Source organism: Dermacentor silvarum, chromosome 8, assembly GCF_013339745.2.
Source record: "Dermacentor silvarum isolate Dsil-2018 chromosome 8, BIME_Dsil_1.4, whole genome shotgun sequence".
Taxonomy (NCBI): Eukaryota; Metazoa; Arthropoda; class Arachnida; order Ixodida; family Ixodidae; genus Dermacentor; species Dermacentor silvarum.
The window spans coordinates 3,769,546-3,795,556 of NC_051161.1; the positions used below are offsets into that span (position 1 = coordinate 3,769,546).

Genomic DNA, 26,011 nt, shown 5'->3' on the forward strand with positions numbered 1-26,011 from the left:
AGAAATAGATATATTTCGAATCTGAGAAATTGCCACTCGACTCTCTTGCAGCAGAGCAACCAGCGCGCACGCCATAGTGCAGTCGAACCGTGTATGTGGACGCACGCAAGAAAGCTCTACGGTTGTGTGCCCTTCAGAAAAACCTAACGAGTCAGAAACTTGCAGTAATCCTTCATTCCATCGCCAACAAGGGGCTTTCACTGCCTAGTCTCAAGAAAAGAAACGCAGGCAGCATATACACCAGCGCCCGCCTGTGAGCAGATGTAATCACACCCCTGTAAGCAGCTGACGAGCGAGCATCTTGCGGTGACCCTTTGAGAGATTATAAACCAGATAGACATCAGTTTTTACGAGTGCAACGAACGAAAACAGCCCGCGAGGTGAAACCACAACTGCCACGCGCCCTTGCACGCGCAGATGAATTATGGTTGCTGAAACACCAGCGAAAGAAGCCATGGAATAAAAAGTAACTACAGAGCAGAAAAAAAAAATTCCTTGTATCCACACAGGGTGGCAGCACTTGTTTTGCAAAAAGAGCTAAAAAATTGGGGCTTTTTCCAAACATACAGACGGTGCCGTAAATATACGGTATTGATCATTTGGGACTTGTTCACGGCGCTGTATAGATACGGCATTGATCCTCAAAGGGTTAAGGAAGTTTTTATATTTTTCATGTGTTTGACATGACTTTGGCTGGACTTTGGTGTTGCTCTCCAAGGCGCATGCAGTGCTATAGTATAGGACAATTGATACGGATGCAGACAGACCAGACTAGAGAATTCAGCATTTGATTCCATGGGGGTTGAAACATTACACATATTTGTGACCTTTTTTAGCGATGATAGCCCATCTAATGAATTATAATCATTTTGCATGATTTGCTTGCTCACACTTCCGTTAAAATATTTTGACCTGTCATCACACGGGGGCCCGCCTTTGGTTCCCAAATGGGAGATGCCCTACATTTATTGAATAGCTGATCGCGTTTGGCAGAAGAATACACGTCATCTTTGTCATTTTCTCTTTCCTTCGGCCTACATTGCAATTTTAATAATATCTTGCACAAATCATCTCTTTAGGGGTGTGTGAATATTCTAAACTTTCGAATAACAAATCAAATATTGTCCTATTTGATTTGGACTTTGAATCGAATAGTCACTATTGGAAAATACCAGCAAGTTTCAATAGTTCCTGAATATTTCACATTTGCCAGCTGTACATGATCAATCATAAAACTGAAGCAAAAATGAAGTGAATTTCATCCTTGCCTCATGGGATATCAGTAACTTGAAGGTACAGGAGCATTCTGTATCGCTCTGGGAGCTAGATTTTTCCAGCCAAACCACAATTATTCGCACTCATATTTCGCTTGGACATTCCATAATGGGTGTGTGTTTGGTAGTATTTTTCAATGTGGAACTTGTGTGTTCTCTTGGGAGTAACTCTGAATACTTTGGATTACCATATTATTTGATATAACAGTGGCACCACGTGCAGCAACCATTATAACTAGAAAATAAGCACTTATCTTACTATGTCATCACTGCAGTCCACGCGCCTCTGTTTTAAAATCGAAGTTATGCTAAGATGCTATTGGGCTCATAAGACTGCCTTTTAATACTGTATTTCAATAATTCATGATCATGTATGCACTAAAGAAGCCTGATTACTTATTAATGCTCTATTTGAGTTCTTAATCAATTGTACTTCATAATGTGCCATGTAATGATAGAATCTTGCTAATGAGTGAATACTGAGATGTTACGATTGTTTTATAGTAATGGTGAAAAAGGTTGTTGCTTATTTGAAAAGTATTCGAGTTTCAATGCGATTTGCTGAGGGTACTGTTGTATTCGTATACAATTCGGTCTCAAACATTACTATTCGCACACCCTTACAGTGACCGTACCGCTGCGCCAATTGCGCCGAACTGCGCCGACAGGCAAACCCTGCTATGTGCTTCTTAATTTCAGAAAATATGAGAAATCTGCACCCACCTTGAGCCTAAGGTGTGGCTCGGGCTTTCGAAAATGGAAACTTTAAGTCCTTAAGAGCCGTTTCTCTGCACCATTGAAAGAGGCATGGTGTGGACTCGCGGCTGCATTAAATCCATAGCGAACTGAGCCAATCCTCTCCAGTTAAACCTGGACTGTACCGCTGTTAGGCAGTAAGCTACAAACTTAATTCGTGCATGAGAGTCTAATCTGACAGGATTGTACAGTCAAAGGTTGTGCGCACATATCTGCACTTTGCGTTGGCATGTGATGTACACCCGTGAGCTAAAGTATACGGACCACAGGGTAGCCGAAAAATGGGAATTTCTTCGTAATTACGAAGTATAAACTGGCATGGATGATTACACTGAAAAGTTCGCAGTGTCAAGTTTGGACTGTAGTCCTCAATTTCAAGTTGTGTGCATAGGCAGAGGAAAAAATCGGCTTTATCGCACAACCCCTGGTCCGTATACTTTTGCTCACGGGTGTACATCGAACTGCACGACGAGTGAAAGCGACGCCTCTGCGCGCTCGACCATCGCGGTATTTTAAATAAATGGTACATCGGTGAAGCACAGCGTTAGTGGCACTAGGATATTCCCCAAATCTTTCGTATCGCTAGTGTTGTAAAAAGAAACAAAAGTATTTTACTGCTTAAGTTTTTGGACTGCCTGATTATTTGGACTTTTTTTGAAAAAAAAAATAATCAGTCGGCGACTGTTTTACCATGCATTTTGACTATCAGTGTGCTAATTTTCATATTCAGAGGTGAAAGTATCAACACAAAGATGAACCCACCATGTGACATAGGTGATTATGTAGCACGCTAGCCTAGAAGCCAGGCAGAGCTGATAGCAGCTGCGCTACAGCCCTCTCCGAGTGACGGTCCCCCATAAGCTGCGTAAATTATCTAACTGGGTGTCAAATTTGAGGATGGATATTTTTGGAATGGAAGCGTTCTTGAAGAATCAAACAAAATGAACTTGTCTTAGAATTGATCACTCAATTTTGAATTAAAACATATTCCATAATTCGTCTAATAAAAAATGCAATCTTGTTTGCAAAAACTGTGTCTGCCAAAGCACATAAGGGACCTGTGCAAGAAAATATTGCATAGATTTATCAAAATGTTTGGTACTTCAACTTTAGAGGACTTTATAATACAGAAAGTCTGAAATTGCTTTCATTAATCCTGCTCCGAAACGCATTTCTGGCTGCTCCAAAACCTGCTCTGAAATGGCATGCGCCAGTAGCATCACTGCCCTTGATCTCTTTTTCTGAAAAAATTTTCACAGAATGCCTTACTTGTTTTTTATGTATATAAATTTACTGTAACCTTTGCTAATTTATTGACTGCGAAGAGAAGAGCATCGTCATCTTTGTTGGTGGCAAGAAAGGGACCAAGAGGAATAATAACACGTCAATAAAGGAAAACAAAATCACAACAATGCTTATGTGATCTTTGCGCTCTCTTAGTACCTGCAACTGTCTCTAAAGCTTTTGTAGCCAGCAAAAAATATTTTGCCGAAAAACAAGTAAAAACATTGCATCTGCTTTAGAACAAGCAAACCCTTTTAGCATACACATAGGCCCAGCGTACTTTGTAAAGTACACCTGCCTAACTTTTCTTGTGACTCTATAAAAATTTACTATATGCATTCATCAATCACGACATTATTTTCGAAATTTTACATGCAGAACCAGCGTCGAGAAGCAAATACTGAGCATGACAACAAATAAACAGGGTGCACACACAGCAGTGTCTTCTCCAAGTTTGGAGATGAGTAGATCAAGCACTGCATGCAGCTGGCAAAAAAAGCTACAATGTGGTTGTCTTGCAAGACCCTCTTTAGCAAAATTATGTTCAAAAGAAAACAGTATGTTTCTTCTTTGATTGTTTACAAATGAAAATGCTCCTTTACTTTCAAAAGCAGACTGGGCATTAATGGCGTTAGCATTGTCCTGGCACTCTTTCGTAGACATCACGATGTCGTCATCATAAGTCAGCTCAACGCGGGCCGTATGTTGTGTAGCCCAGCCGTATAGGTAGGGTCCTTCGTTTTTGGGTAAAACTAAATAATTGCCAATTTTTTCACCTTAAACACGTGTGAAAATTGAGCTAAACCTGATTTCTCACCAAACTTCGCCGTTTCGTCAAGGGTGATAAACTAATAATAAATGCAGGATTGCATGACTAATCAACGCTGCCCATCTTGTGTGAGCAAGTGGTCAAGATATATTGTTACGATGCGGAAGTCACATATAAAGATGTATTTACACTATTTACGAGAAAGACAACAATACATAAATAAGATGGCTGTTGAGACCAAGTCTACTCTACATCGTCTTCTTCTGACTGGTGCCACTCTTGGTTGCGCCGTAACATAACCCCCGCCTGTTAAGGCGCCCTCTCGGCGCTAACTAGAAAGCACAAGAACTTGCAAGAAGGTAAGGCTTCAGCCGGGACACATGCACAATGTCAGTGGGGCCACAATGAGTCCAGCGGAGCGATCTCGTAGTTCACATCGCCAAGCTGACACAATATCGTGTAGGGCCCTGTGTAGCGCGGCAGCAGCTTTTCAGATAATCCGACGTAGCGTCATGGTGTCCAGAGGAGGTGAACGGAGCCAGGAGAAAATCGAACGTCCCCGATGTCGGCTGTCGTACCGGGTCTTCTATGTGGCCTGAGACTCAGTGAGCCGGGAGCCGGCAATCTGGCGTGCCGTGTGAGCCCGGGCGAAGACGTCTTGAGCATATTTAGTGGGAGTGTTCGTCGAGGAAGGAGGCCGTGTGTCAAAGAGCAGAGTAGGGTGGCAGGCGAACAGAAGGTAAAAGGGTGAAAAGCCAGCGGTCTCATGACGGGGAGAATTATAGGCGAAGGTCACGAAGGGTAATGAGCTGTCCCAATAACTGTGGTCGTCAGAAACGTACGTACGCAGCATTACTGTCAACGTGCGATTGAACTGCTTTGCGAGTCCGTTTGTCTGCGGGTGGTAGATGGTGGAAAGCTTGTGCTTGGCAGAACAGGAGCGAAGGAGGTCTTCAACAACTAAGGACAAGAAGGTGCGGCCACGATCAGTGAGGAACTGCCGGGGTGCACCGTGATGGAGGAGGACGTTCTGTAAAAGGAAATCCGCCACCTCAGTTGCACAGCTTGTGGGCAAAGTTCGCGTGATCACGTACCAGGTCGCATAGTCAGTCGCAACAACGACCCATATATTGCCAGATGTCGTTGTCAGAAAAGGGCCGAGAAGATCAAGACCGACACGAAAGAATGGTTCTGAGGGCACATCGATGGGGTGAAGACGTCCAGCGGGAATCGGAGCAGGTTTTTTGTGGCACGGACAGAGCGCACAGGCTGCAACATAGCGGCGCTCAGAGCAGTACATGCCTGGCCAGTAGAATCGGCGCCGCACGAGGTCGTAAGTATTGCCACGTGTACTTGTTTGAGTATGAGGAACGTCGAGGTGGCCTGCAGTGGGTGCATCATGCAACTGCTCAAGAACAGATGTCCGGAGATGCTGCGGGACGAGTAAAAATTCTGGTCTTTCAGGGTGTAAGTTGGATGGTAGAGAACATTGTTGCGGAGTACGAACTTGTGCAGCATCTCCAACTGTCCAGAATTGAGGCGATCGATGAGAACACATAAGCAGTCATCACGCCGTTGTTCAGTGGGAATGTCATGCTGTCCTCTTGACAAGGACAACAGGGGATGCCCACGGACTGCAAGATGGCTGAATAACACCTTTAGTTAAAATCTTATCGACTTCTCGATGTATCACTTGACGTTCAGCATGTGAAACGCGATACGACCGGCGGTGTATCAGATTGGCGTCTCCGGTGTAAATACAATGGTTGACCACCGATGTCTGGGCTGAAAGGCGGCCATCTAGGTAAAAAATGTTGTGAAAGTTTCCATGAGATGGCAGAGGTAAGCAGCTTGTGCAGGAAGAAGGTCAGTTGCAATCATCTTGCTAAGATGGTCTGTGACAAGAGTAGGTGAATCGAGGGTTCTTGTAGAGGGCAACGAAATTTTGGCATCAAAAGCCAATACCTCGCTATTGTTGATAGGCAAGATGTCGCCCAAAGACATGCCTCTGGGAACAATTTGATGCGAGCAATTAAAATTAAGAAGAGGGAGCAAAGTCCGATTGCCTGTGATAGCACGGTGTGGGAAACGGCCAGATTCTTTTCAAGCAGTATGTCAGCAGGGGTACATAGTACATAGGCACCGCCAGGAATAGATGGAAACGACAATACAGTGACGTACGTAGCGGCTAGAGGTGACAGGCGGATATGCTCGGGAGAGCATAACCATCGTGGTGTCATTGGTGAACTATAACAGTCGTGGGGCAGATCAAGCTGAATGACACTAGACGCGCAGTCAAAGAGGGCTGAATGGGACGATAAAAAGTTTAAGCCGAGTATAACGTCGTAGGGGCATTGTTCCAAAATGGCAAACAATACAGTGGTTAGGTGCCCCGCAATGCCAATGTGAGCAGAGCACATACCAAGCACGGTAGGCGTTCCTCCGTCAGCAACGCGGAGGGTGTGATGCAGGGGGTGTGAGAACTCTGTTCAGGCGTCGGCACAGGTGGGCACTCATCACAGATACATGTGCGCCAGTGTCAATGAGTGCTGGGACACTGACGCCATAGACTACAACGTCCATCAAGTTCTCTTAGGTCGGCATAGTGATCAGAGGGTTTTGCGGTTGAGTCGTCAATGCAGAGTCACCTCTGAGAACTGCATCGCTTAGTTTTCCGGAGACTGGCATCGGGGCTGCATTGGGGACGGTGGACGACGAGCCTGTGGCGATAGGGACGATGGTCAACGAGCAGGTGATGTCAAAATGATGACGAGGGACTGTTCCAAGGGGCACGAGTGTCAATCTTTGGCTGTTCCGGTTCATATGACGGCTGGTAACGACACTGGCTCTGTTCAGGACGATAACTGGTGAATGGCGGTTGTCGAGGGGAGGAGCCAGTCCGGTTATTACAATGGCGAGCAACGTAATCAATACGCTGGCAGGCAAAACATATTGGCCGAGTGTCTGTGGTTCGCCATTCGGCCGGACTTCGGTCGCGTGCAGGACACCGCTGACCAGTGGATGGACAAGGAGCAATGGACAGCTGTGGAGTGGCAACGGCACATACCGAATGAACTCCTATATTAGCGAATTCTTCGCGGATTATTGCCTGCACAGATGGCACTTTAGGCAAATTGTTCAGCTCACTGGGGCAGGAGAAAAGGACTGCAGGAGCTTTGTCTTCAAGTTCTCGCCGCGCTATTCGCATCAGGTCGTTTGATGATGATGGTCACTGGCATTCTTACCCTGTCGTCACTAGAGGATGTCGCAGCTGTGTTCAGCAGATGTGCGAACAGCGTTGCAATGTGGTGGCTCTTGGCCTTCCCAAAGCGTTGACACTCTTATGATGTCCTCTACGGTTTCACAATTTTTGCACATGAGCAGGTTGAAAGCATCGTCAGTGATTCCCTTCAGTATCTGCCCAACCTTCCGTTTGCACGTGTCCCAGTCATTAAGCTCTTCCTCGTGGTTGTCATATCACACCTTCGCTGTGCCTTGTAGGTAGAAGACCAAGTTAGCCAACATAATCGTGGGATCTCATTTGTTGTGGGCACTTACACGCTCATACGTGGCGATCCAGTCTTCCATGTCAAAGTGGTAGGTGCCGCAGAACGTTCTGGAATCCTGTGGCTGAGCCAGGACAACCATTGGGGTTGTAGGCGTTGATGTGGGCCGCGCCATTCTGGGTCCTGTTTCGTCCATCATGTTGCCCTGGCCAAGGTGACAACCACTGCGGAGCTCTGGTGTCTGGTGTTGTCTCTTGTGGGTACCCGGCACCTCTCACGAATTTGTTACGATGCGGAAGTCACATACAAAGATGTATTTACACTGTTTATAAGAGGAACAACGATACATAAATAAGATGGCTGTCGAGACAGAATCCACCTCTACACATCAAATCGTCTTCTTCTGACTGATGCCACTCTGGGTTGCGCCGTAACAATAACACTATTAGTAACGTGTGTACATGAACATGGTAGTATGGCTGCTTTTCACTTAACACTATATGCACATATATGCAGCGCTTGCCGGCCTTGAGTGAAAGAAAGGTTGTTCCTTTTTTAGTAGCTACAATTACATGAATATAATTCATTCACATGAATGCACATGAAATGGCATCGCATTTCTCGCACATCGGGGTACGTGTGAATGGCGGTAATGCGCATGAAGCGAAACAACAGAGTGTTGACGTTGCTCTGCATTTTGAATGGTAGCTGGGACCTTGAAAGGACATTTACTCAACTGTGCTGAGTTGAGAAAGAAGAGTGGCTGATTCAGCTAGATGGTATACCATTAATTTTGTTGCAGGAATATATGACAGGAACCGGTAAGCCAGGACGACAACTGACAAGGGGCTCTATTCTGCACTTTCCACCATTTTCCTCGAGGCGTGATGTAGGTGCGACGCGGACAAAATGATGCTGATTAGCTTTTGTAATGTGACACAAACTTAAAGTTTTGCCTAAGAAACTAAAATGCAAGCAATGAGCTGAACTTTATTGCTAAAGCAAAACAGTTTTCCTCCTCAGTAAAATAAAGCAGCAATCTCAAAGCATATGTCTGTTCTGTCATAAACGCCTCTCACTTTCGTCGTCTGCTATATTGATCTTCTCACAAGAAATGGAATGAGTTGTCGCATATCAGTGATAATGGCCCTTGAGACTGCAAGAGCAACTGACCAGTGGTGAAGAGCGCACGTTCCAGGCCACATTATTACTATCTGAGGAAACACAAGTCGCAGAAGGTTTGTAATGCCCAATACTGTGTCAGATAAATGCGTTTCTCAAAAAGAATGATGGCCCAAAACACAAATGCCAGCACCACTCAAGAGTGATTCAAACACTATGAGCACGAATTATAAACTAAAGAATTGGCCCCAAACAATTGGGATACACATGCCTCTCAGCCACCATTGCATATGGTCGTTCATTAGCATATTTTGTGTGGCTCATCGCACCACAATTTATGGCGGAAAATTATGGCCATGGCGTCGATGTCAAATACATACCTGTTTACAAAACAGCCCTTCCTGTGACACTGCTCGCATGACATTTCTTCACTGAGCTGAATGGAAGCTATCTGAGAAGGCCACCAGGTAGTATTCCTGAAGCTGCAAATAAATTGCACGGGCTTCTGTGCACTACCATTCACTTTTTTTTTTTTTTTTTTTTTTAACGCCAACATAGCGATATATCTGCTAAGGACCAGGAGAATGTTTACTTCGAAAACATTTACAGCTCCACATCACATTTTGTCATCTTGATTGAAAGCGCAGCAACGTTTCTTGCAATGCTTCCGTTTCCAGGCACTAACTTAAAAGACAGGCCTCTCAACAGCCATTCAGAGAGCCAACATGGCGAATAATGGCTGTCGAGCAGCCACCGCCATGCATGTCGAGAATAGAGCCTAGGGATGAAAGGCCTAACAAGTTTAGGATGGACAAAGAAATGCTCCCAATGCATATGATAATGGTATATCAATAAGGGCTTGTAATTCAAGGAAAAGCACCACACCTCTTGCAAAGAATGCCCATTTTCATTACTATTCATACTTTTTTTCTTTCCTTAAGTGCAATATACAGAGTAAGGAAGGGATCATCAAACACATCTGTTTGTTTTCTTACAAGTAATAATGACACTTTTATGCCAACAAAGATTTGTATAGATGAGTTCATCACGATTTGCGAGCACTCTTTCTTTTTTTTTTACATGTTGCTGTGAGTGGTTTCACTTGTTTAACCCCTTCCATGCCATGAACGAACTGGGTTCGTACACGTGGTTTCAGTAAAAATGTCCAACGATGAGTTCAGATCTTTGATGGTACTTTTCATTTTCTAGCAATGCCATGGATGAGCTGGTTTGTCTCATTGGTATGTCATAATACTGGTAAATGCCATTCATGATGCAGCACAAAAAAATGTTGGCAACTGTGGTCTTTAAAAATAATTTGGCCATCTTTAGTCACAGCTTGGGATGGCACGGAAGGAATAGAATGTTTGTGTCCAAAAGAAGGCCTGTGTTAATTGTTGGTGAAAGTTGGCACAAAAATCCCAAAGTTTGGACTGCCAGAAAAAAAAAAAAAGATTTCTCACCGGTTTTTCTCTTTAAATAAAACACCCAATTTCCACCCTCCAAATTAAATAAAAATACATCAATCCAGAAAACAATGGACCCTACATATAGGTTGTTTCAATTTATCTTGCTAACCCAGATGACCCAGGGGCTGAGTGCCATAGAAAGATTGCACAAAGCCAAGTACTGACAGCATGTCTTCTATTGAATATATATCAATATTAGACAAAATGAACCTGAGTAGCAAATATTCAATGCATGTGGTATACTTTCAGGAACTTAATGGTTGATGCATAGCACAATTGCTATAGCAAATCGGTTCTGCAGACGTACATCCACAAGGTGGTAGAAGTATTATGAAACAGAATATTGTCATCCACCCTTTAGTAGCATCAAGCTTTTTCTTTTGGTTATCTTCATGTTACTGTTGGGTGGATGCTTCCTTTTGACACAATTACCACGTGCTTTCTGAATTAGTTCGGGAAGTGCATCTATACTGTTTGGTGCTGAAGTTCATACCTGCATACCCACAAGCTTTTTCTTAAAATACAGTAGACTTCCATTAATTCAACTCTGGTGAATTAAATGTTTAGGTAAATTCAATCCAGACCGAAGGTCCCGGCCGGCACCCATGCACTTCTACGGGCCCAAATGTTTGTTATTTCAATCCTAAAATTGGCATTTACCATATGATTCAAACTTGACTAGTCCACACGCACGGGCATGGCTCATAATGACCCCAATAACAATCTTTTTAGTGGCAGTGTCAGTCTCAGCGGAGCTTTGGGGATAGTGAAAGTGTTGAACACAAGTCATCTCCCGTCAAAAACACCTTCTTTTTTTTTTTCACCCTCATTAGGAAGATTTTCGAGCAATAACAGTAGCTCAAAATGTCTGATTACGATACTTGCCTGATTGTATAGGCGCCTTTTGTTTTCCAAGGAAATTGGGCCAAAAATTGCCTGTGTTGTGCAGTTGCATATGAAAACAAGGCTGCCTCGCGGTGTTCGTACGCTCTACCGCATGACATTGCTGTACTGTGGCAAAGCTGACTTAAAGGGACGCTGAAGAGGTTTTAGAATTGGAAGACTTACGGGGATTTCGAAGGCTGACGCAGTACAATTCAACTCCTGCAGTTATTTTCTCGATTATGCGCGCAGAAATGCTGCAGTCACCGTTAAAATTTTTTGTTGAACCTCCACCCCCCCTCATGTGCCAATGTTGCGGCGAAAGACCGGGCACGAGGATGACGTCAATACAGGGGTCACGTGAGGGCTCTATTTGAATCGCACACCTCGCCGATACCTAAGATGACATCGCGTTCGTCTTCGCCAGCAGAGCCCGTTAACCGACCCGCAGTGTCTCCCACAGACGCTGCGGCTTGTTTTTGCTAAATTAAAAACTCTCAGTAACTTCTGACCTGTTAAACTATGATTTGCATATTCAGTGAGTGAAAAGCTATAATAATTTGTGGAAGGCTTCTTTTTGAAAAGTGCTTCAGCTCCTCTTTAAGGAAACCGGCCGACATTCTGAAAAATTGGGTGCTTGTTAGATTTCTACTTTGGTTTGAAGCTTTAAGTCATTTCTACGTTGGTTCTCTGCTTTGTACACATAGAAAGTTGCGTATCCGATTTGGAGGCATGGTAAACTCAAGCCAAAACTGCCAAATGAATCAGCAGTGTATATTGGCTTTTCATCTTGTTTAATTCGACTTGCCAGATAATTCAATCAATTTTGTTGGTCCTGTCAGGGTTGCATTAAAGGTAAAGCCATTTTTGTCAGCATTCCTGGTACCATGTATTAGTGATGCTGATTAGACTCCAGTTTGCTCACTTAGCTGACAAATGTGTGAATTGCTGAACTAACCCTACCACTTCTGCAGGAATGACGCCACGAGGTGCCAGGACACCGGGAACCATGACTGTTTCCACGTCACAGACCAGTGCAACACCACTGAGAGACAAGCTGAACATCAATCCAGAAGATCACCTTGATTTTGACTCCAGTCAGTCAGCAAAGCACTTCCAGGTAAGAACTTCTGTGTAGCCCATCTCAGGTTTCCACTTTGTATGCATGCATGTTACAGGAATACTGTTTCAGAATTTTTGTGTCAGGGGTGCTTTTTTTGTTCCTCCATTTGCCGATTTCATAACAGTAGTATGAGGCCTCAATTCCTTGATTGCTCAAGAAGTCTCAAATTATATTACTTGATGCAATGAATTCAAAACAAGCACCAAATGGAGCATGGCTGTGGATGTGTTGATCAAGGCCACATCCCGAAACGTCATGAAAATTGTGGAGTGATGGTCATGTGCTATCGCCGATGCGTAGCTTGAACTTGTGGTAAAAGTTGCATTATGATTGTCTTGCCGAAAGCTTTGGGCACAGAAGGGGAAAAGGCCGAGGCACATTCTGAGGGAACAGCAGAGGACCAAGCTTATCCTGTGTTGAATGCGGAGAAGTGAAAGAGTGGCTTATACGGTATGCTTTTAGTGAGACGACCATAGTGTGACTTGAAACCACTCCACCTGGCTGACTGATGATGTGTGCTTGTGGTTTGTGACACCACGTGACAACTGCATCCAATCTTCATGTTACAACGAGAGACCCTTGTCAACAAACACACCCTACGACAAAGTTTTCAGTTAAAACTTGATCATAAGACAAGCTTTTTTTGCATTTTTTAAAATAATAAACGAAAAGATCAGCCAAGTAACCAATAGCATTACACTAACACATGTTAGTGTCAATGTTAAAAGGAAATAAAGGAGATGTGCAGATTTGGACAAAGGATGAAATGCCATGACTGTGGTTTACCTGGTGCATGTGTGCGTTTTGTTATTTTATTGCGTTTCCTTAACGGCCAGCGCCGAGTCAGCTGATGATGATGCTGAGTCACTGACGAACATGTCATGACAATGTGCGTGCCCTGGTGCCGATAAGTTAGCTCGTCATTCACTTAAGAAAATTTTCCTAACTCTTCAAGGCAATTAAACAAATCTTAAGAATGCTCAAAAGGGCCTTTTTAAAACATTTAAATTGTAATTTATCGCTCGGCAGCCAAAAATACAGCTTTCTGAACTTGTGTTCGCAAACATTGGGTTTTATAAATAAGGTGGAATGTTGTGGGCTGTCCATGCCACCACGGAGCACATGGCAAATTTAAAGCATTAGCTTTTCTTAGCTTGTTCCTCAGTTTCATGTCATCTGTTGCTGTCCATAGCGCAGACATTGTCAACGCACCAGAAGCTGCTTTCATTGGCGGAAGTGCACATTATGTGTTCTTCCACCAATGAGAGAAAATGGTTCGGTCACCTCCCGACGTGGGACTAGCCAGGTGCGCGACGAGTTCGCGTCCTCGCCGGACCTCAAATAAAAGTTATTTCACTCACTCACATGAAACAAAGCTTGGATCCCTGCAACAGCACCATATGCAGTTGCCCTCTGCACATCACAAGCAGAGGTACCCACCAATTCTGCCTCCAGTATCATGGAAGTTTTGCTACAGTGAGGTTTGCCACAATTGCTCTGTGCTGGTCTTCAATGAACCTCTTTTATGTGAACTTGGGCCAGTGGGTACGTGCCAGTAGCTACATGCCACTCTACAATGACAAAAAGGATACTTTAAATTTCTTCGATGCTGGGTGTAATCAAACCCATGTCACAGCATCCCAACGCCTTAGCAGGCTGCACCACAGATGCACCGGGTATGTGCCGCTTTTCAATTAATGTCTTTCATGCCATCACTTTAGGGTCATTCCACGCCAAACGTCCCAAACATTGAGCTCGACCCTCTCCGATTATATTCTAAAAAATTGTGGGTGATCGTTTTAGTGCACTATTTGCCCTCGTAAAGTATTTTTGGAAGAAAAAATTTTTTCTGTCTCTTACAGTGATTTGAATGTTGCTGTAGTGGGTCAAACCTAGGTTGCCGAAAAATTCTCTCAAAAATACAAGACTACACGGTACGCCTTAAATATCTGCGATTCGCTAGAAAAGGAATGGCGCTTTCTTATTCTCTCCCATTGGTGGCCACCCCGCAGGGGCGCCTACGTAAGCAGGCATTTGGTGGGTTGCGACACCACGGACCCGAGCACATGGGGGTCGGACCCTCCCACGCTTAACCGTGCGTGGCTTAGCCGTGTCCGGGGAAAAGGGGATCCTGGGGGTTGAGCCAATGCTGAGTGCTTGGACCTTTATGGCCCCTCGGTGGAGGCAACACACCTCTTTGGCCTCCGCTTCACGTAGACGGCACCCCCGGACTGACCCACCCGGGGGAAAACGGTAGTTGCCTTTTCCTGTCTCTCTCTCTCCAATCTTCGCCTATCCCTCTCACCTTCAATCTTTCCTGTCTTCTTCTCTCTTCCATTTACTTCAAACATTCCTGGCAGCAAGGGTTAACCTTGTGTGTTATGATCTACCTTGATTATAACATATGCGGTTATAGTAACAATGTACAGTTGGCATGGCAGTGCTTGCTTCATAACAATCTCTGCCATGTCCCCTCGTTGGGCTCGGTGGTGGGTGACTGGCATTGATACCGAACAAACAACTCATTCCATGGGACCCTCGAAACCCTTCTCACCTGATCGTCCCCCAAAAAGGGGGCGCACCGACGCAACCTTTGAATTCTTTTTGAAGAAACGAGACACATTCCCAAAGTATCATGTGATTCACTGTGAAAGCACTGATAAAAAAGCAACAAACATTTCACCCTTCTTGGTGTCAAAATGTCTCACGGAGGTAATTGGAAGTGGCTACAAAGCCACCAAGATGGCAACTGGGGACCTTCTCATTGAAGTAAAAGACAAGATGCAGTGCGAGAAACTAACAAACCTGGTGGCATTTGGCGATAAAACCATATCTGTTAGTCCACACCGAACAATGAACACTGTCAAGGGTGTGGTTTCAGACGACGACCTCATGGATTTGACTGATGAAGAACTCCTGAATGGATGGAAAGAAGAAAATGTTATAAATGTACAACGCATAAAAATCAGGCGCGATAACAAAGAACTACCAACCAAACACATAGTACTTACTTTTGGCTCTAGCACACTCCCGGATGCAATAGAAACAGGCTACCTCAAACTGCGTGTTAGACCCTACATTCCAAATCCACGACGCTGCTACAAGTGTCAGAGGTTTGGTCATGCCTCTCAAAGCTGCCGAGGACGACTAACTTGTGCGAAATGTGCTACAAAAGATCACTCTGCTGATGACTGTACTGCTGAGGCCCATTGCGCGAACTGCGATGGCAGCCACCCTGCATATTCCAGATCTTGCGTAGCCTGGAAGAAAGAAAAGGAGATCATTACTATCAAAGTCAAAGAAAATATCAGTTTCTGGGAAGCACGACAGCGTCTTTCACCTGCATTTTCGATGAAAACTTCTTTTGCCGAAGTGGTGCAACAGGGGGCAGCACCACGACGGACCCCGGCGGTCGCCCAAGGCATGCGCAGCGTATTGAGGCGACTTCCACCCGCCCCCATGGTGGGAGCAGCTGAGGCTGCCCTGCCTCCCTCGAAATCGGCCACACCAGAGGCCTCTACTAGCGCTGGCAGCAGCCATCGCAGCTCAGAGGCTAAGGAGGTTCCATCGGCCTCCGGGCTGGTGAGGCCACAGCCTTCGTCCCTCGAGGCGAAGGCTACACGACGTACACATCGCTCGTTAGAGCGAGTGTCCAGCGCTTCACAAGAGGCTATGGACACTACCCCAAGCAAGGTGGTGCAACCAGCACCTAAAGAGCGGCCAAATTCCTTGGACCGCTCTAGAAAAGACAAAACCAAAATTACAGGGCCGCATACGGCTCTGTAATCTAAGGCAACACTTCCTTTTTGTCCACACAGCACCAATTTACTTTCATTATGGATACACAAATCATTCAATGGAACGTCAGAGGCCTTCTTAGGAACCTCGACGATGTCCAAGAACTTATTTACCAACACAATCCAAAAGTGCTGTGTGTACAGGAAACGCACTTAAAATCGAAACATACAAATTTTCTCCGACAGTATGTTACGTTTCGTAAAGATCGCGATGATGCTCTCGCATCATCAGGCGGTGTTGCCATTGTAATTCACAAAAGCATAGCATGTCAACGTTTGCAGCTACAAACGCCCCTTGAAGCAGTGGCAGTTCGACTTGTCCTTCTGAACAAACTCATCACCATTTGCTCGCTTTACATACCCCCACATTACCACTTACACAAACATGAATTTCAGTCCTTTATAGACGAATTGCCAGAACCTTATCTTGTTCTTGGCGATTTCAATGCACACAGCAGTCTGTGGGGCGACTCTCGTATCGATGCGCGAGGCCGTCTTGTTGAACAATTTCTTTTTTCCTCTGGTGCGTGTCTCCTGAATAAGAAGGAACCTACATTTTACTGTATCGCAAATAGAACCTTTTCTTCTATTGATCTTAGCATAGCTTCCCCGTCTCTATTTTCAGAACTTGAATGGGAAGTTATAAAAAACCCTTACGGGAGCGATCATTTCCCAATACTGCTGAGAGCACCAAGACAATACGAATCTCCACCACATGCTCCTCGGTGGAAGGTCAATGCAGCGGACTGGGATAAATTCCAAGCACTTACCAGTAAGCTCTCGTGGGCTGACATTTCACCGCTCGGAATTGACGGTGCCATCGAGTATTTGACTAATTTCATAATTGACGCAGCTTCTAAGTGTATTCCCCAAACAAGTGGACTTTCTAGCAAATGCCGTGTTCCTTGGTGGAATGAACAATGCCGGAACGCACGTAGGCAGCAGAACAAAGCATGGAGGCAGCTTCACGATTATCCTACTGCTGAAAACCTTGTCAGTTTCAAGAAAATCAAGTCCCAAGGTAGGAGAACACGCAGACAAGCCAGGAGAGACAGCTGGCAAACATTTTTATCAAGTATCAACTCGTACACGGATGAGGCCAAGGTTTGGAACAGGGTGAATAGAGTAAGAGGACGACAAACACATCCGCCTCCCCTGGTACACACGCAGGGAGACAGCCTGGAGGACCAGGCGAACCATCTGGGTGCACATTTTGAACATGTGTCCAGTTCATCACACTATTCTCCAGCGTTTAAAAGATACAAATCAGCAATAGAAAAACAAAAGCTGGACCGAAAGAGCACCGGAAACGAGCCATATAACCTACCTTTCTCCCTAGCAGAGCTGCATGCATCACTCACCTGTTGCAACCAATCTGCCCCAGGCCCTGAACGTATACTATATGACATGTTGAAAAACCTACCCTCTGAAACGAAGAAAACCCTTCTCTGTCTCTATAACTCTATATGGACCTCCGGCGAGATCCCCTCTGCCTGGAAAGAGGCCATAGTGATCCCTATCCTGAAGCAGGGCAAGGATCCATCGTCCGTATCGAGTTACCGGCCCATAGCTCTAACAAGCTGCCTCTGCAAAGCTTTCGAGAAAATGATAAACCGTCGTCTAATACATTTCCTAGAATCAAACAAGCTGCTTGACCCATACCAGTGTGGTTTTCGCGAGGGTCGATCCACCATTGACCATTTGATACGTATTGAGGCACAGATACGTGAAGCTTTTGTTCACAAACAATTCTTTTTATCTGTATTCCTAGACATGGAAAAGGCCTACGACACCACATGGCGGTTTGGAATACTGAGAGACCTCTCCCACTTTGGTCTACGTGGTAATATGTTAAATGTCATTGAAAGTTATCTGCTGAATCGCACATTCCGTGTTCGAGTTGGCAATGCATTATCACGACCTTTTGTGCAGGAAACCGGAGTGCCACAGGGTGGGGTGCTCAGTTGCACTCTCTTCATTATAAAAATGAATTCCTTGCGTCTATACATCCCACGGAACATGTTTTATTCAACGTATGTCGATGATGTACAGATTGGATTTAAATCATGCAACCTTGCAATCTGTGAGCGGCAGGTTCAGCTTGGTCTGAACAGGGTGGCTAAATGGGCAGACGAGAATGGGTTCTGCCTAAATCCACAAAAGAGCACCTGCGTCCTTTTTTCTCGAAAGAGAGGACTGTACCCTGACCCCGACATTGACCTGCAAGGACAGAGTCTACCTGTAAAAACGGAACACAAATTCTTAGGCATAATTCTTGACACAAAGCTAACATTCATACCACACCTAAAACATCTAAAAAACAAATGCATGAAAACAATGAATATTTTAAAAGTGTTGTCACGCACTACATGGGGTAGTGACAAAAAGTGTCTGTTAAACTTGTATAAAAGCCTCATACGAACACGCCTAGACTACGGGGCCATAATTTATCAGTCAGCCACCCCAACCGCGTTGAAGATGCTGGACCCCGTCCACCATCTAGGTATTCGCTTGTCTACGGGTGCCTTTAGGACAAGCCCTGTAGAAAGCCTTTACATGGAATCCAATGAGTGGTCACTCCACTTGCAGAGGACCTACACAGCTTTTATGTATTTCCTTAGAGTGAATGCAAACAGTGAACATCCCTCATATTCCACTGTAAATGATTTGTCCAGCTCCCACCTCTTTCATAACCGACCTGCAGTAAGAGAACCCTTCTCGTTGCGTGTGAGAAGTCTGGCTGAGGAAATGGATGTCCCACTCTTTGAACATCGTCTAATGCCACCCACTATAGAGGTCTCACCGTGGCAGTGGCAGATTGTAGACTGTGATTTGTCTTTTTTACATGTTACGAAGCACGCCCCGGTTACACACATTCGAATGCACTTCCTTGAACTGCAGCATAAATACTCCTGTCCGGAATTCTACACCGATGCATCAAAGTCTCATGCTGGCGTCTCTTATGCAGCGGTTGGTCCATCATTTTCAGATGCCGACGCCCTGCACCCCCTAACGAGCATTTTCACAGCAGAGGCTTATGCAATACTGTCGGCTCTTAAATACATCAAAGAATCGAAAATACCAAAAGCAATCATCTACGCAGACTCACTGAGCGTAGTAAAAGCCTTAAAATCTCTTAAGAGGCACAAAAATCCTGTAATAGTATCGCTTTATTCATTCATATGTAGTATTTATGCGTCTGGGCAGCATGTTGTGGTGTGCTGGGTGCCAGGACACCGAGACATCGAGGGAAATGTACTGGCAGACCAGCTTGCCACATCCATCAAGGCAAAAACTGGAAACACATCTATGCTCGTCCCTGTTCTCGATATGAAGCCATATCTACGCAAGAGACTTCGAGTCCACTGGCAACGTTTGTGGGACGGCCAGACTCATAACAAGCTTCATTTAATTAAGCCCCGTTTAGGGAACTGGCCATCGACCACGAAATCTAGAAGAAATGATGTCCTATTCTGTAGGCTCAGAATAGGACACACTTACGGCACACATAATTACCTGTTGTCTGGAGGCGAACCCCCGACCTGTACTAGATGTGGGGAAGCACTTACTGTACTTCACATCCTAGTACAGTGTCCAATAATAGAACCTGAAAGAAAAAAGCACTTTGTTCAAGCCTATAAAGAGAATATACCCCTTCATCCAGCGATGTTTTTACATAACAACCCGATATTTCAGAACGATTCAGTTTTAGCCTTTTTAAACGACATCGACATTTTGCAAGTTCTTCGCCCGAGAGATTCGTAGCGGCGTCCTCTTTCAGAGGACGCTGCTGCGACCGCATATTTGAAATGCACTCTCCTCCAGGCCCTTGCTCCTAAGGGTCTCTGTGAGGCAGTAGTGCCTTGTATCGCTTACACCTTTTTTTACACTATATTCATTGTGCCCCTATCACGTCATTGTCATGATTTTATTAATTTTGTCTGTTTTACGCACCTTTAGTGCGCAGGATTTTAGGCCCCTTTACAGCCACCCTACACCTACCCACTGTCATTGATCATATCATTGCATCACTCAGTACACCACGTCTTGGCGCTCTTTGGCCATAGCTGGCCCTTGCGCCACAAAACAACATATATCATCATCATCATCCATTGGTGGCCACTACTATGTCTCACAAAGTGGTTTGTGGTGAAGCAATGTGGCAATTCTGCGTCCATTTTGATTATTTTTTAAAAATTATACAAAGTCTACAGGCACAATACAACTATATAACCTGACTAAATAGTTGGCAGTAAGTGCGAAAAAAAAGTATTGAAGTCGATGACCGAGTAGTTTCTAAGTGGAAGGGGCGCAAACATTGGAAAATGTGTGAAATGCCCCATGTTCAGGTACATGTAGATTGGTGATGCGGTTCAAGTAAAAATGCACGCTTGCACTAATTTGGAAGATTGAACAAAGGAGATTTATTTGTGAAAGTTTCATCAGAGTGATTTTTATTTTAAGCGAGAAACAAAATTTTATGTTGAGCATTCGCCGCGTCCCAGAGCGCCGGCCCGTAAGTCTGCTTCACTGCGCCGCAAAATATGCGGCGACCACGCGGGTGGCAAGATCGTATGCTCCTGTGTGCTTTCACGTTTTTACACACATTCTTCGGCTATCCGCAGTGCCGCCGACGAAGTGTGAGAGAAAACGAGAGATATTTTGTTTAGAAATATATGAATGTACATTTACTAAATGTACGTAACCGACACTGGGGATACACTTACAGTTCTTTTTATTGGGCAGCCTCGCTTAAACGTGGTTTGCGCTATTCGTGCCTCGGAGCCGACTGGTGCTTCAGATTCTTATGCTCCACTCTTCGGCAGAGGTTAACTTTGCTGCGGTGATCGCGTCGCCAAGCGTTCGTCTTTCGGCTGCATTCGTTGGCAGCACGTAAGATAAGCATTGCGAACTGTGCATATACTGCTATATAGTGTCATATTTTACACAGAGAGCCTGTACAACAGAAAGTGAAAGTGATAAATATCTAAAAGGAAGATGCCGCCTTACGATTACCGTACTTTCAGTAAGGTAATCATAAGGCGGCATCGTCCTTTTAGATACCATCCACGCTGGAAGCGGTTTTGACATGAAAGGCATCGCTTGCAGCATGGATGGTGAGAAGGCGCGTGGGGTTCACTCTTTGACTGCGTGCCTTTAAAGAAGGTTCTAGCTTGGAACGGAGGCAAGACGACAATAGTATTGCTTTTCCGAGAGCGGCCGACGTGATGGAAGAAAGACGACGAAGTGGCCGTGCCAGTGCTTCCACACCTGAAGCTTCTACCTCTGAAGGTAAGCATCTATAATTTTACAGCACTTCTATTTCTTGGTTTACGAATCAACTAGTAAGTTATGTCTCAGGCCCTCGTCCTCACGGGATGTGCTTTTTTTTTTTTTTTTTGACGATTTAGCACTGTCAAGATGAAGATTATGCTTCTCCTCATGTTTCTGATGTAGATATATGTGTAATGATATGATTGAAAGACAAGGATAATGAATTTTTTTAATTTATGGAGCTGTTAATTACACTTTCTCGTGAAAATTATGTGCGCCAAACCAACTGCTCAAGCAGTATTTCTGGAGCAAGAGTAACTTTTATGGCACAGTACTGCATGTTTATTTAAGAACACGGCAGCAGGATGTTTCTCTGCACGTTTATGTCCCATTTCCTGTATTTCAGGAAGTCAACTACCTGCGTGTTTACTTGGCCCTACGGATTGCCACAAGACAACGCAGTCAAAGCAACAACAAATATTTAAAGTGCAAGATCTCAGTGAAGTATATCGTCGTCTCTTGAGAATGCGGTGCAAACGTACGCAAGACATCTCTACCGTGTGCTCCCATCACTATACCATGTTCGTGAAACGGTACACAACTCATATGGCGTCCAAGTGGTGCTCTAATCCATTCCTCGTGCATGTAAAAAATGTGCGTGGTACATGCATTATTACCACAACTTTGGCTGACCTCCAACCTACGCTGGGACTCATTCCTGGGGAGAGGTTATGCGTGACGTGCAAGCGCAAGTGCTACACTACGCCGAAAGCTACAAGCTCTGAATGTGCTCTCCAGGAAAGTGGAGCTGACTCTGATCCCAGTGAGCCAGAAGTCGCGACTGAAGACCTGAATGAGACGCTGGCTGCCATAGGGGTGAGTCCTTTAAAAAGAAAGCGTGGAAGAAAGGCTCGACAGACCTACGCAAGGAAGGAGGTCAAACGGCTCCAGAAAAGCACCGAAAAGGCAGTGTATTCACACCTGGGCCTTCAACAGCCATCAACATCTGCTGAACCTCAAAGCGATGAGTTTTCAATTGATGACTACATAACTCTTATGAAACAGTTGAAAGAAAAATACGACAATGCAAGAGGACGGCTCAGAAAAATACAGATTTTGACACTAGCCCCAATTTCATGGTCCCGGGAAAAAGTTGTGAATTACTTCGGAGCATCGGAGCGAGAGGCACGCGAAGCGATTCGTATCAGAGCAAAGGACGTGTTCTTGGCACGCCGTCAAGAAAAACGGGACGCCCCATCAAGGAAGAAGTCAAACTTTCAGTCAAGAAGACGATTTGGTTTCATACTGTCTACCAGGAAAAAAAGACTTCATCCGCGGTCAACAAAAATGACTGCTTTTGCTGAATTTGCAATAACTTTACGAGGAATGGAAAAAAAGTTGCAATCTCAAATGCGGATTCTTTTCATTCGCAAGTTTGCGTCCACCTCACTGCGTTTTGGCCAGAGGAAGTGGCACCCACACAGTTTGCGTGTGCATGGCGCACCAGAACTTCAAACTGGTGCTCAATGCCACAGGCTTCACGCAAACAACAGAAGAATTGTTGTCAACAATTGTATGCCAGACTGAAAATGAAGACTGCATGCGCGGCTGCTGTCTTGTGTGCCCAGGCAGCGACGCCCTCAAGAGCATGCTGGAGAACGCACCATCCCTAGATACAGATAAGGGTGACTACCTCCATGTTCAGCAATGGATCAGTAGTATCCGCTGCAGGCTCGAAACAATTATCTTAAGCCCAGCAGAATATTCTGAGAAGTTTTTAGACATGCTACAAGAACTAAAGTTGCAACACTTTGTGAGTAAACAGCAAGCAAAATATTTAAGAGAGCTAAAAACGAACCTAAAGAGCGACGAGTTGATTCTTCAATTGGACTTCACTGAGAATTATAGTTTCCTGGTGCAAGATGCTCCCCAATCATACCACTGGGTAAATACACAAGCCACATTGCATCCCTTCGTCGCATACCATCGCTGCAAAGAAACTGGTTCCCTTCAGGCAAAATCACTTGTGATTTCAGACTGTCTCGAACACACTACAGCTGCAGTGGCTACATTTCAAGGTGAAGTACTCAAAGTTCTAAAACATGAACTTCCCGATGTTAAAAAAGTTCACTACTTTTCTGACGGTGCATCGTCGCAGTACAAAAACAAGAAAAATTTTGTAAACTTGTGCTACCACGAAAAAGACTTTAGTTTAGCGTCAGAGTGGAACTTTTTCGCAACCTCTCATGGCAAGAGCGCTTGCGATGGCGTTGGCGGCACCGTGAAGCGACTGGCAGCCAGGGCAAGTCTTCAGAGACCCTACAAGGGACATATCCTTACACCCCATGAGCTTTTTACATGGGCAGAAAAAAATATCAAAGGTATATGTGTACTCTGGGTGCCAGAGAGAAGGGTTGAAGAAAAGTAAGTTGAGCTCTCAGCAAGGTTTGAGTCAACAATCTCCCTCAAAGGTATGCGCACGTTTCACCATTTTGTGCCATCATCACTGACCACTGTTAATGCTGGGCTCACCTCCTACTCAGCAACACAGTCATTTCAAGTGGCAAAGACCATACGTCGGCAGCGGCAAAAGGAACTGCAACCTCCGCAAAGATTGAAAACCGGGACAACAACCCAAGTTTTGCATGTGCCGTACGTGCGCTTGTAGTGAGGTGACAGTGAAATAGTGCTCCGCTCCGACAACTAACCGGCAGCGTTTGGTGCCCTTCCGAAACCTCCTGCCAGCCATCTACACTGTTAGCAAGTTTTTAGCAGTGTGAAAACACAGAGGAGCATACGATCTTGCAACCCGTGTGGTCGCCGCATATTTCCGTTGCCCCAAGGAAGCGTGGCGGCGCAGTGAAGCGGACTTACGGGCCGGCGCCCTGGGACGCGGCGAATGTTCAACGTAAAATTTTGTTTCTCGCTTAAAATAAAAATCACTCTGATGAAACTTTCACAAATAAATCTGCTTTGTTCAATCTTCCAAATTAGTGCAAGCGTGCATTTTTACTTGAACTGCATCACCAATCTACATGTGCCTGAACATGGGGCATTTCACAAATTTTCCAATGTTTGCGCCCCTTCCACTTCGAAACTACTCGGTCATCGACTTCAATACTTTTTTTTTCGCACTTACTGCCAACTATCCAGTCAGGTTATATAGTTGTATTGTGCTTGTAGACTTTGTATAATTTTAAAAAAATAATCAAAATGGACGCAGAATTGCCGCATTGCTTCACCACAAAGCACTTTGTGTGACATAGTAGTGGCCGCCAATGGGAGAGAATAAGAAAGCGCCATTCCTTTTCTAGCAAATCGCAGATATTTAAGGCGTAACGTGTAGTCTTGTATTTTTGAGAGAATTTTTCGGCAGCCTAGGTTTGACCCACTACAGCAACATTCAAATCACTGTAAGAGACAGAAAAAATTTTTTCTTCCAAAAATACTTTACGAGGGCAAATAGTGCACTAAAACGATCGCCCACAATTTTTTCAGAATATAATCGGAGAGGGTCGAGCTCAATGTTTGGGACGTTTGGCATGGAATGACCCTTTAGCGAGCTGTGCCACGCATGCACTGTGTATGTGCCGCTCTTCAATGAGCCTCTCACAAACTTGGATTGTTTGTCAGTACACGGCGGCCGGCTACCGCGGCCTTGGCCGCGCACAGCACCTATCCAAGCCGAGCGTACCACGTCCTGCAGAGAAGCACGGTTAGGATGCATGAAGGTAGCATACCGGCTACCTAAGCGCAAGGGAGCACCAAGGAGGCCCTAACTTAGAGCCCCTTTATAAGGGACGTTCCAGAATTGACGCCAGGTTGCCTTACAGTGTGTGAGATGTCCTTAGTAAGGAAAGGAGTGTTTCAGAATCCGGGCCTCAGTGATCAAACCCACTGCCCCTGCCGGTGTGCCGCCACGGCATGTTTGCCACTGGCATGGGTGTGCAGCCTACAAAAGTTAGCTGCAGAATTTTGTTTACGTGATATCAGCGTTTCTCACGTGGCATCAATATTATTTCCAACACAGCAACAGGCATCGAGATTAAGTGCTCTTGCTTTAAACACATATGCGAGACAAAAAGATTCTACTCTCTCCAAAAAACTACAGCAGCGGGTTCAATCGGAGGACTATATACAGTAGCAAAGTTGGGGGGGGGGGGGGGTACAATTATTATGCGGGGGACAACAAAAATCCAGATTTTCAGGAGCAAAGTTGGGGGTGCGTTTCTTATGCAAGTGCATTCATTACTCGAGTATTTACAGTAATTTCCTCGTAGCTGCTTACACTACATAGAAACTGCACGACATTGTACGGACTTAATGATCACCCAAGTTAATCAAGTTTTACATTTCTTCGCCAAAGTACAAATACCATTGTCGTTTTAACATACACCACATGAAATAGCCATATGTACATAGAAGTATGTAACAAGTAGTATCTGTTGACTTCACAATCCGTGCTTCTCTCACTTATGTTGTCCACTACCTATGTAGAACCCAACAATCGCCATGTCATAGGCTCGCGTCTAACGGCCGGCGTAGAAATTGTGCCATTGCTGTTACACGATTGTCTACAACATGGGTTCTCAGAGGGGCTTGCGAAACCCAGGGGTTCCACAGGCCCCTCTTCAGTGTTCCACGAGCCACTGATAAATATTCCCTAGTTCCACGCTTTCCCGGCCACGGCGGCCGCATTTCGATGGGGGCGAAATGCGAAAACACCCGTGTACTTAGACTTAGGTGCACGTTAAA

The 26,011-nt window shown here is 45.0% G+C and overlaps 2 protein-coding genes across 2 annotated transcripts in view; both read left to right on the forward strand.

Annotated features, from left to right (window-relative positions):
* Positions 1-26,011, forward strand: part of LOC119461920 (cell division cycle 5-like protein) — a 137,334-nt gene that overhangs the window by 71,417 nt on the left and 39,906 nt on the right. Inside the window, 1 exon segment of the mRNA XM_037723286.2 lies at positions 12,037-12,182. Within this exon segment, the coding sequence (XP_037579214.2) occupies positions 12,037-12,182 (146 nt within the window).
* Positions 20,784-24,169, forward strand: LOC125939741 (uncharacterized). Its single transcript, XM_049655122.1, has 2 exons — positions 20,784-21,274; positions 21,663-24,169. Exons 1-2 carry the CDS (start codon positions 21,211-21,213, stop codon positions 22,841-22,843), a joined length of 1,245 nt encoding a protein of 414 aa, XP_049511079.1. The 5' UTR covers positions 20,784-21,210; the 3' UTR covers positions 22,844-24,169.

What these genes read in the sequence shown, in the direction of transcription:
- LOC125939741 (XM_049655122.1), top strand. Translation starts at nt 21,211, where the DNA reads ATGGAAGAAAGACGACGAAGTGGCCGTGCCAGTGCTTCCACACCTGAA. An exon ending in TGAAGCTTCTACCTCTGAAG is followed by an intron (nt 21,275 to 21,662) that starts GTAAGCATCTAT and finishes CCTGTATTTCAG; the next exon opens with GAAGTCAACTACCTGCGTGT.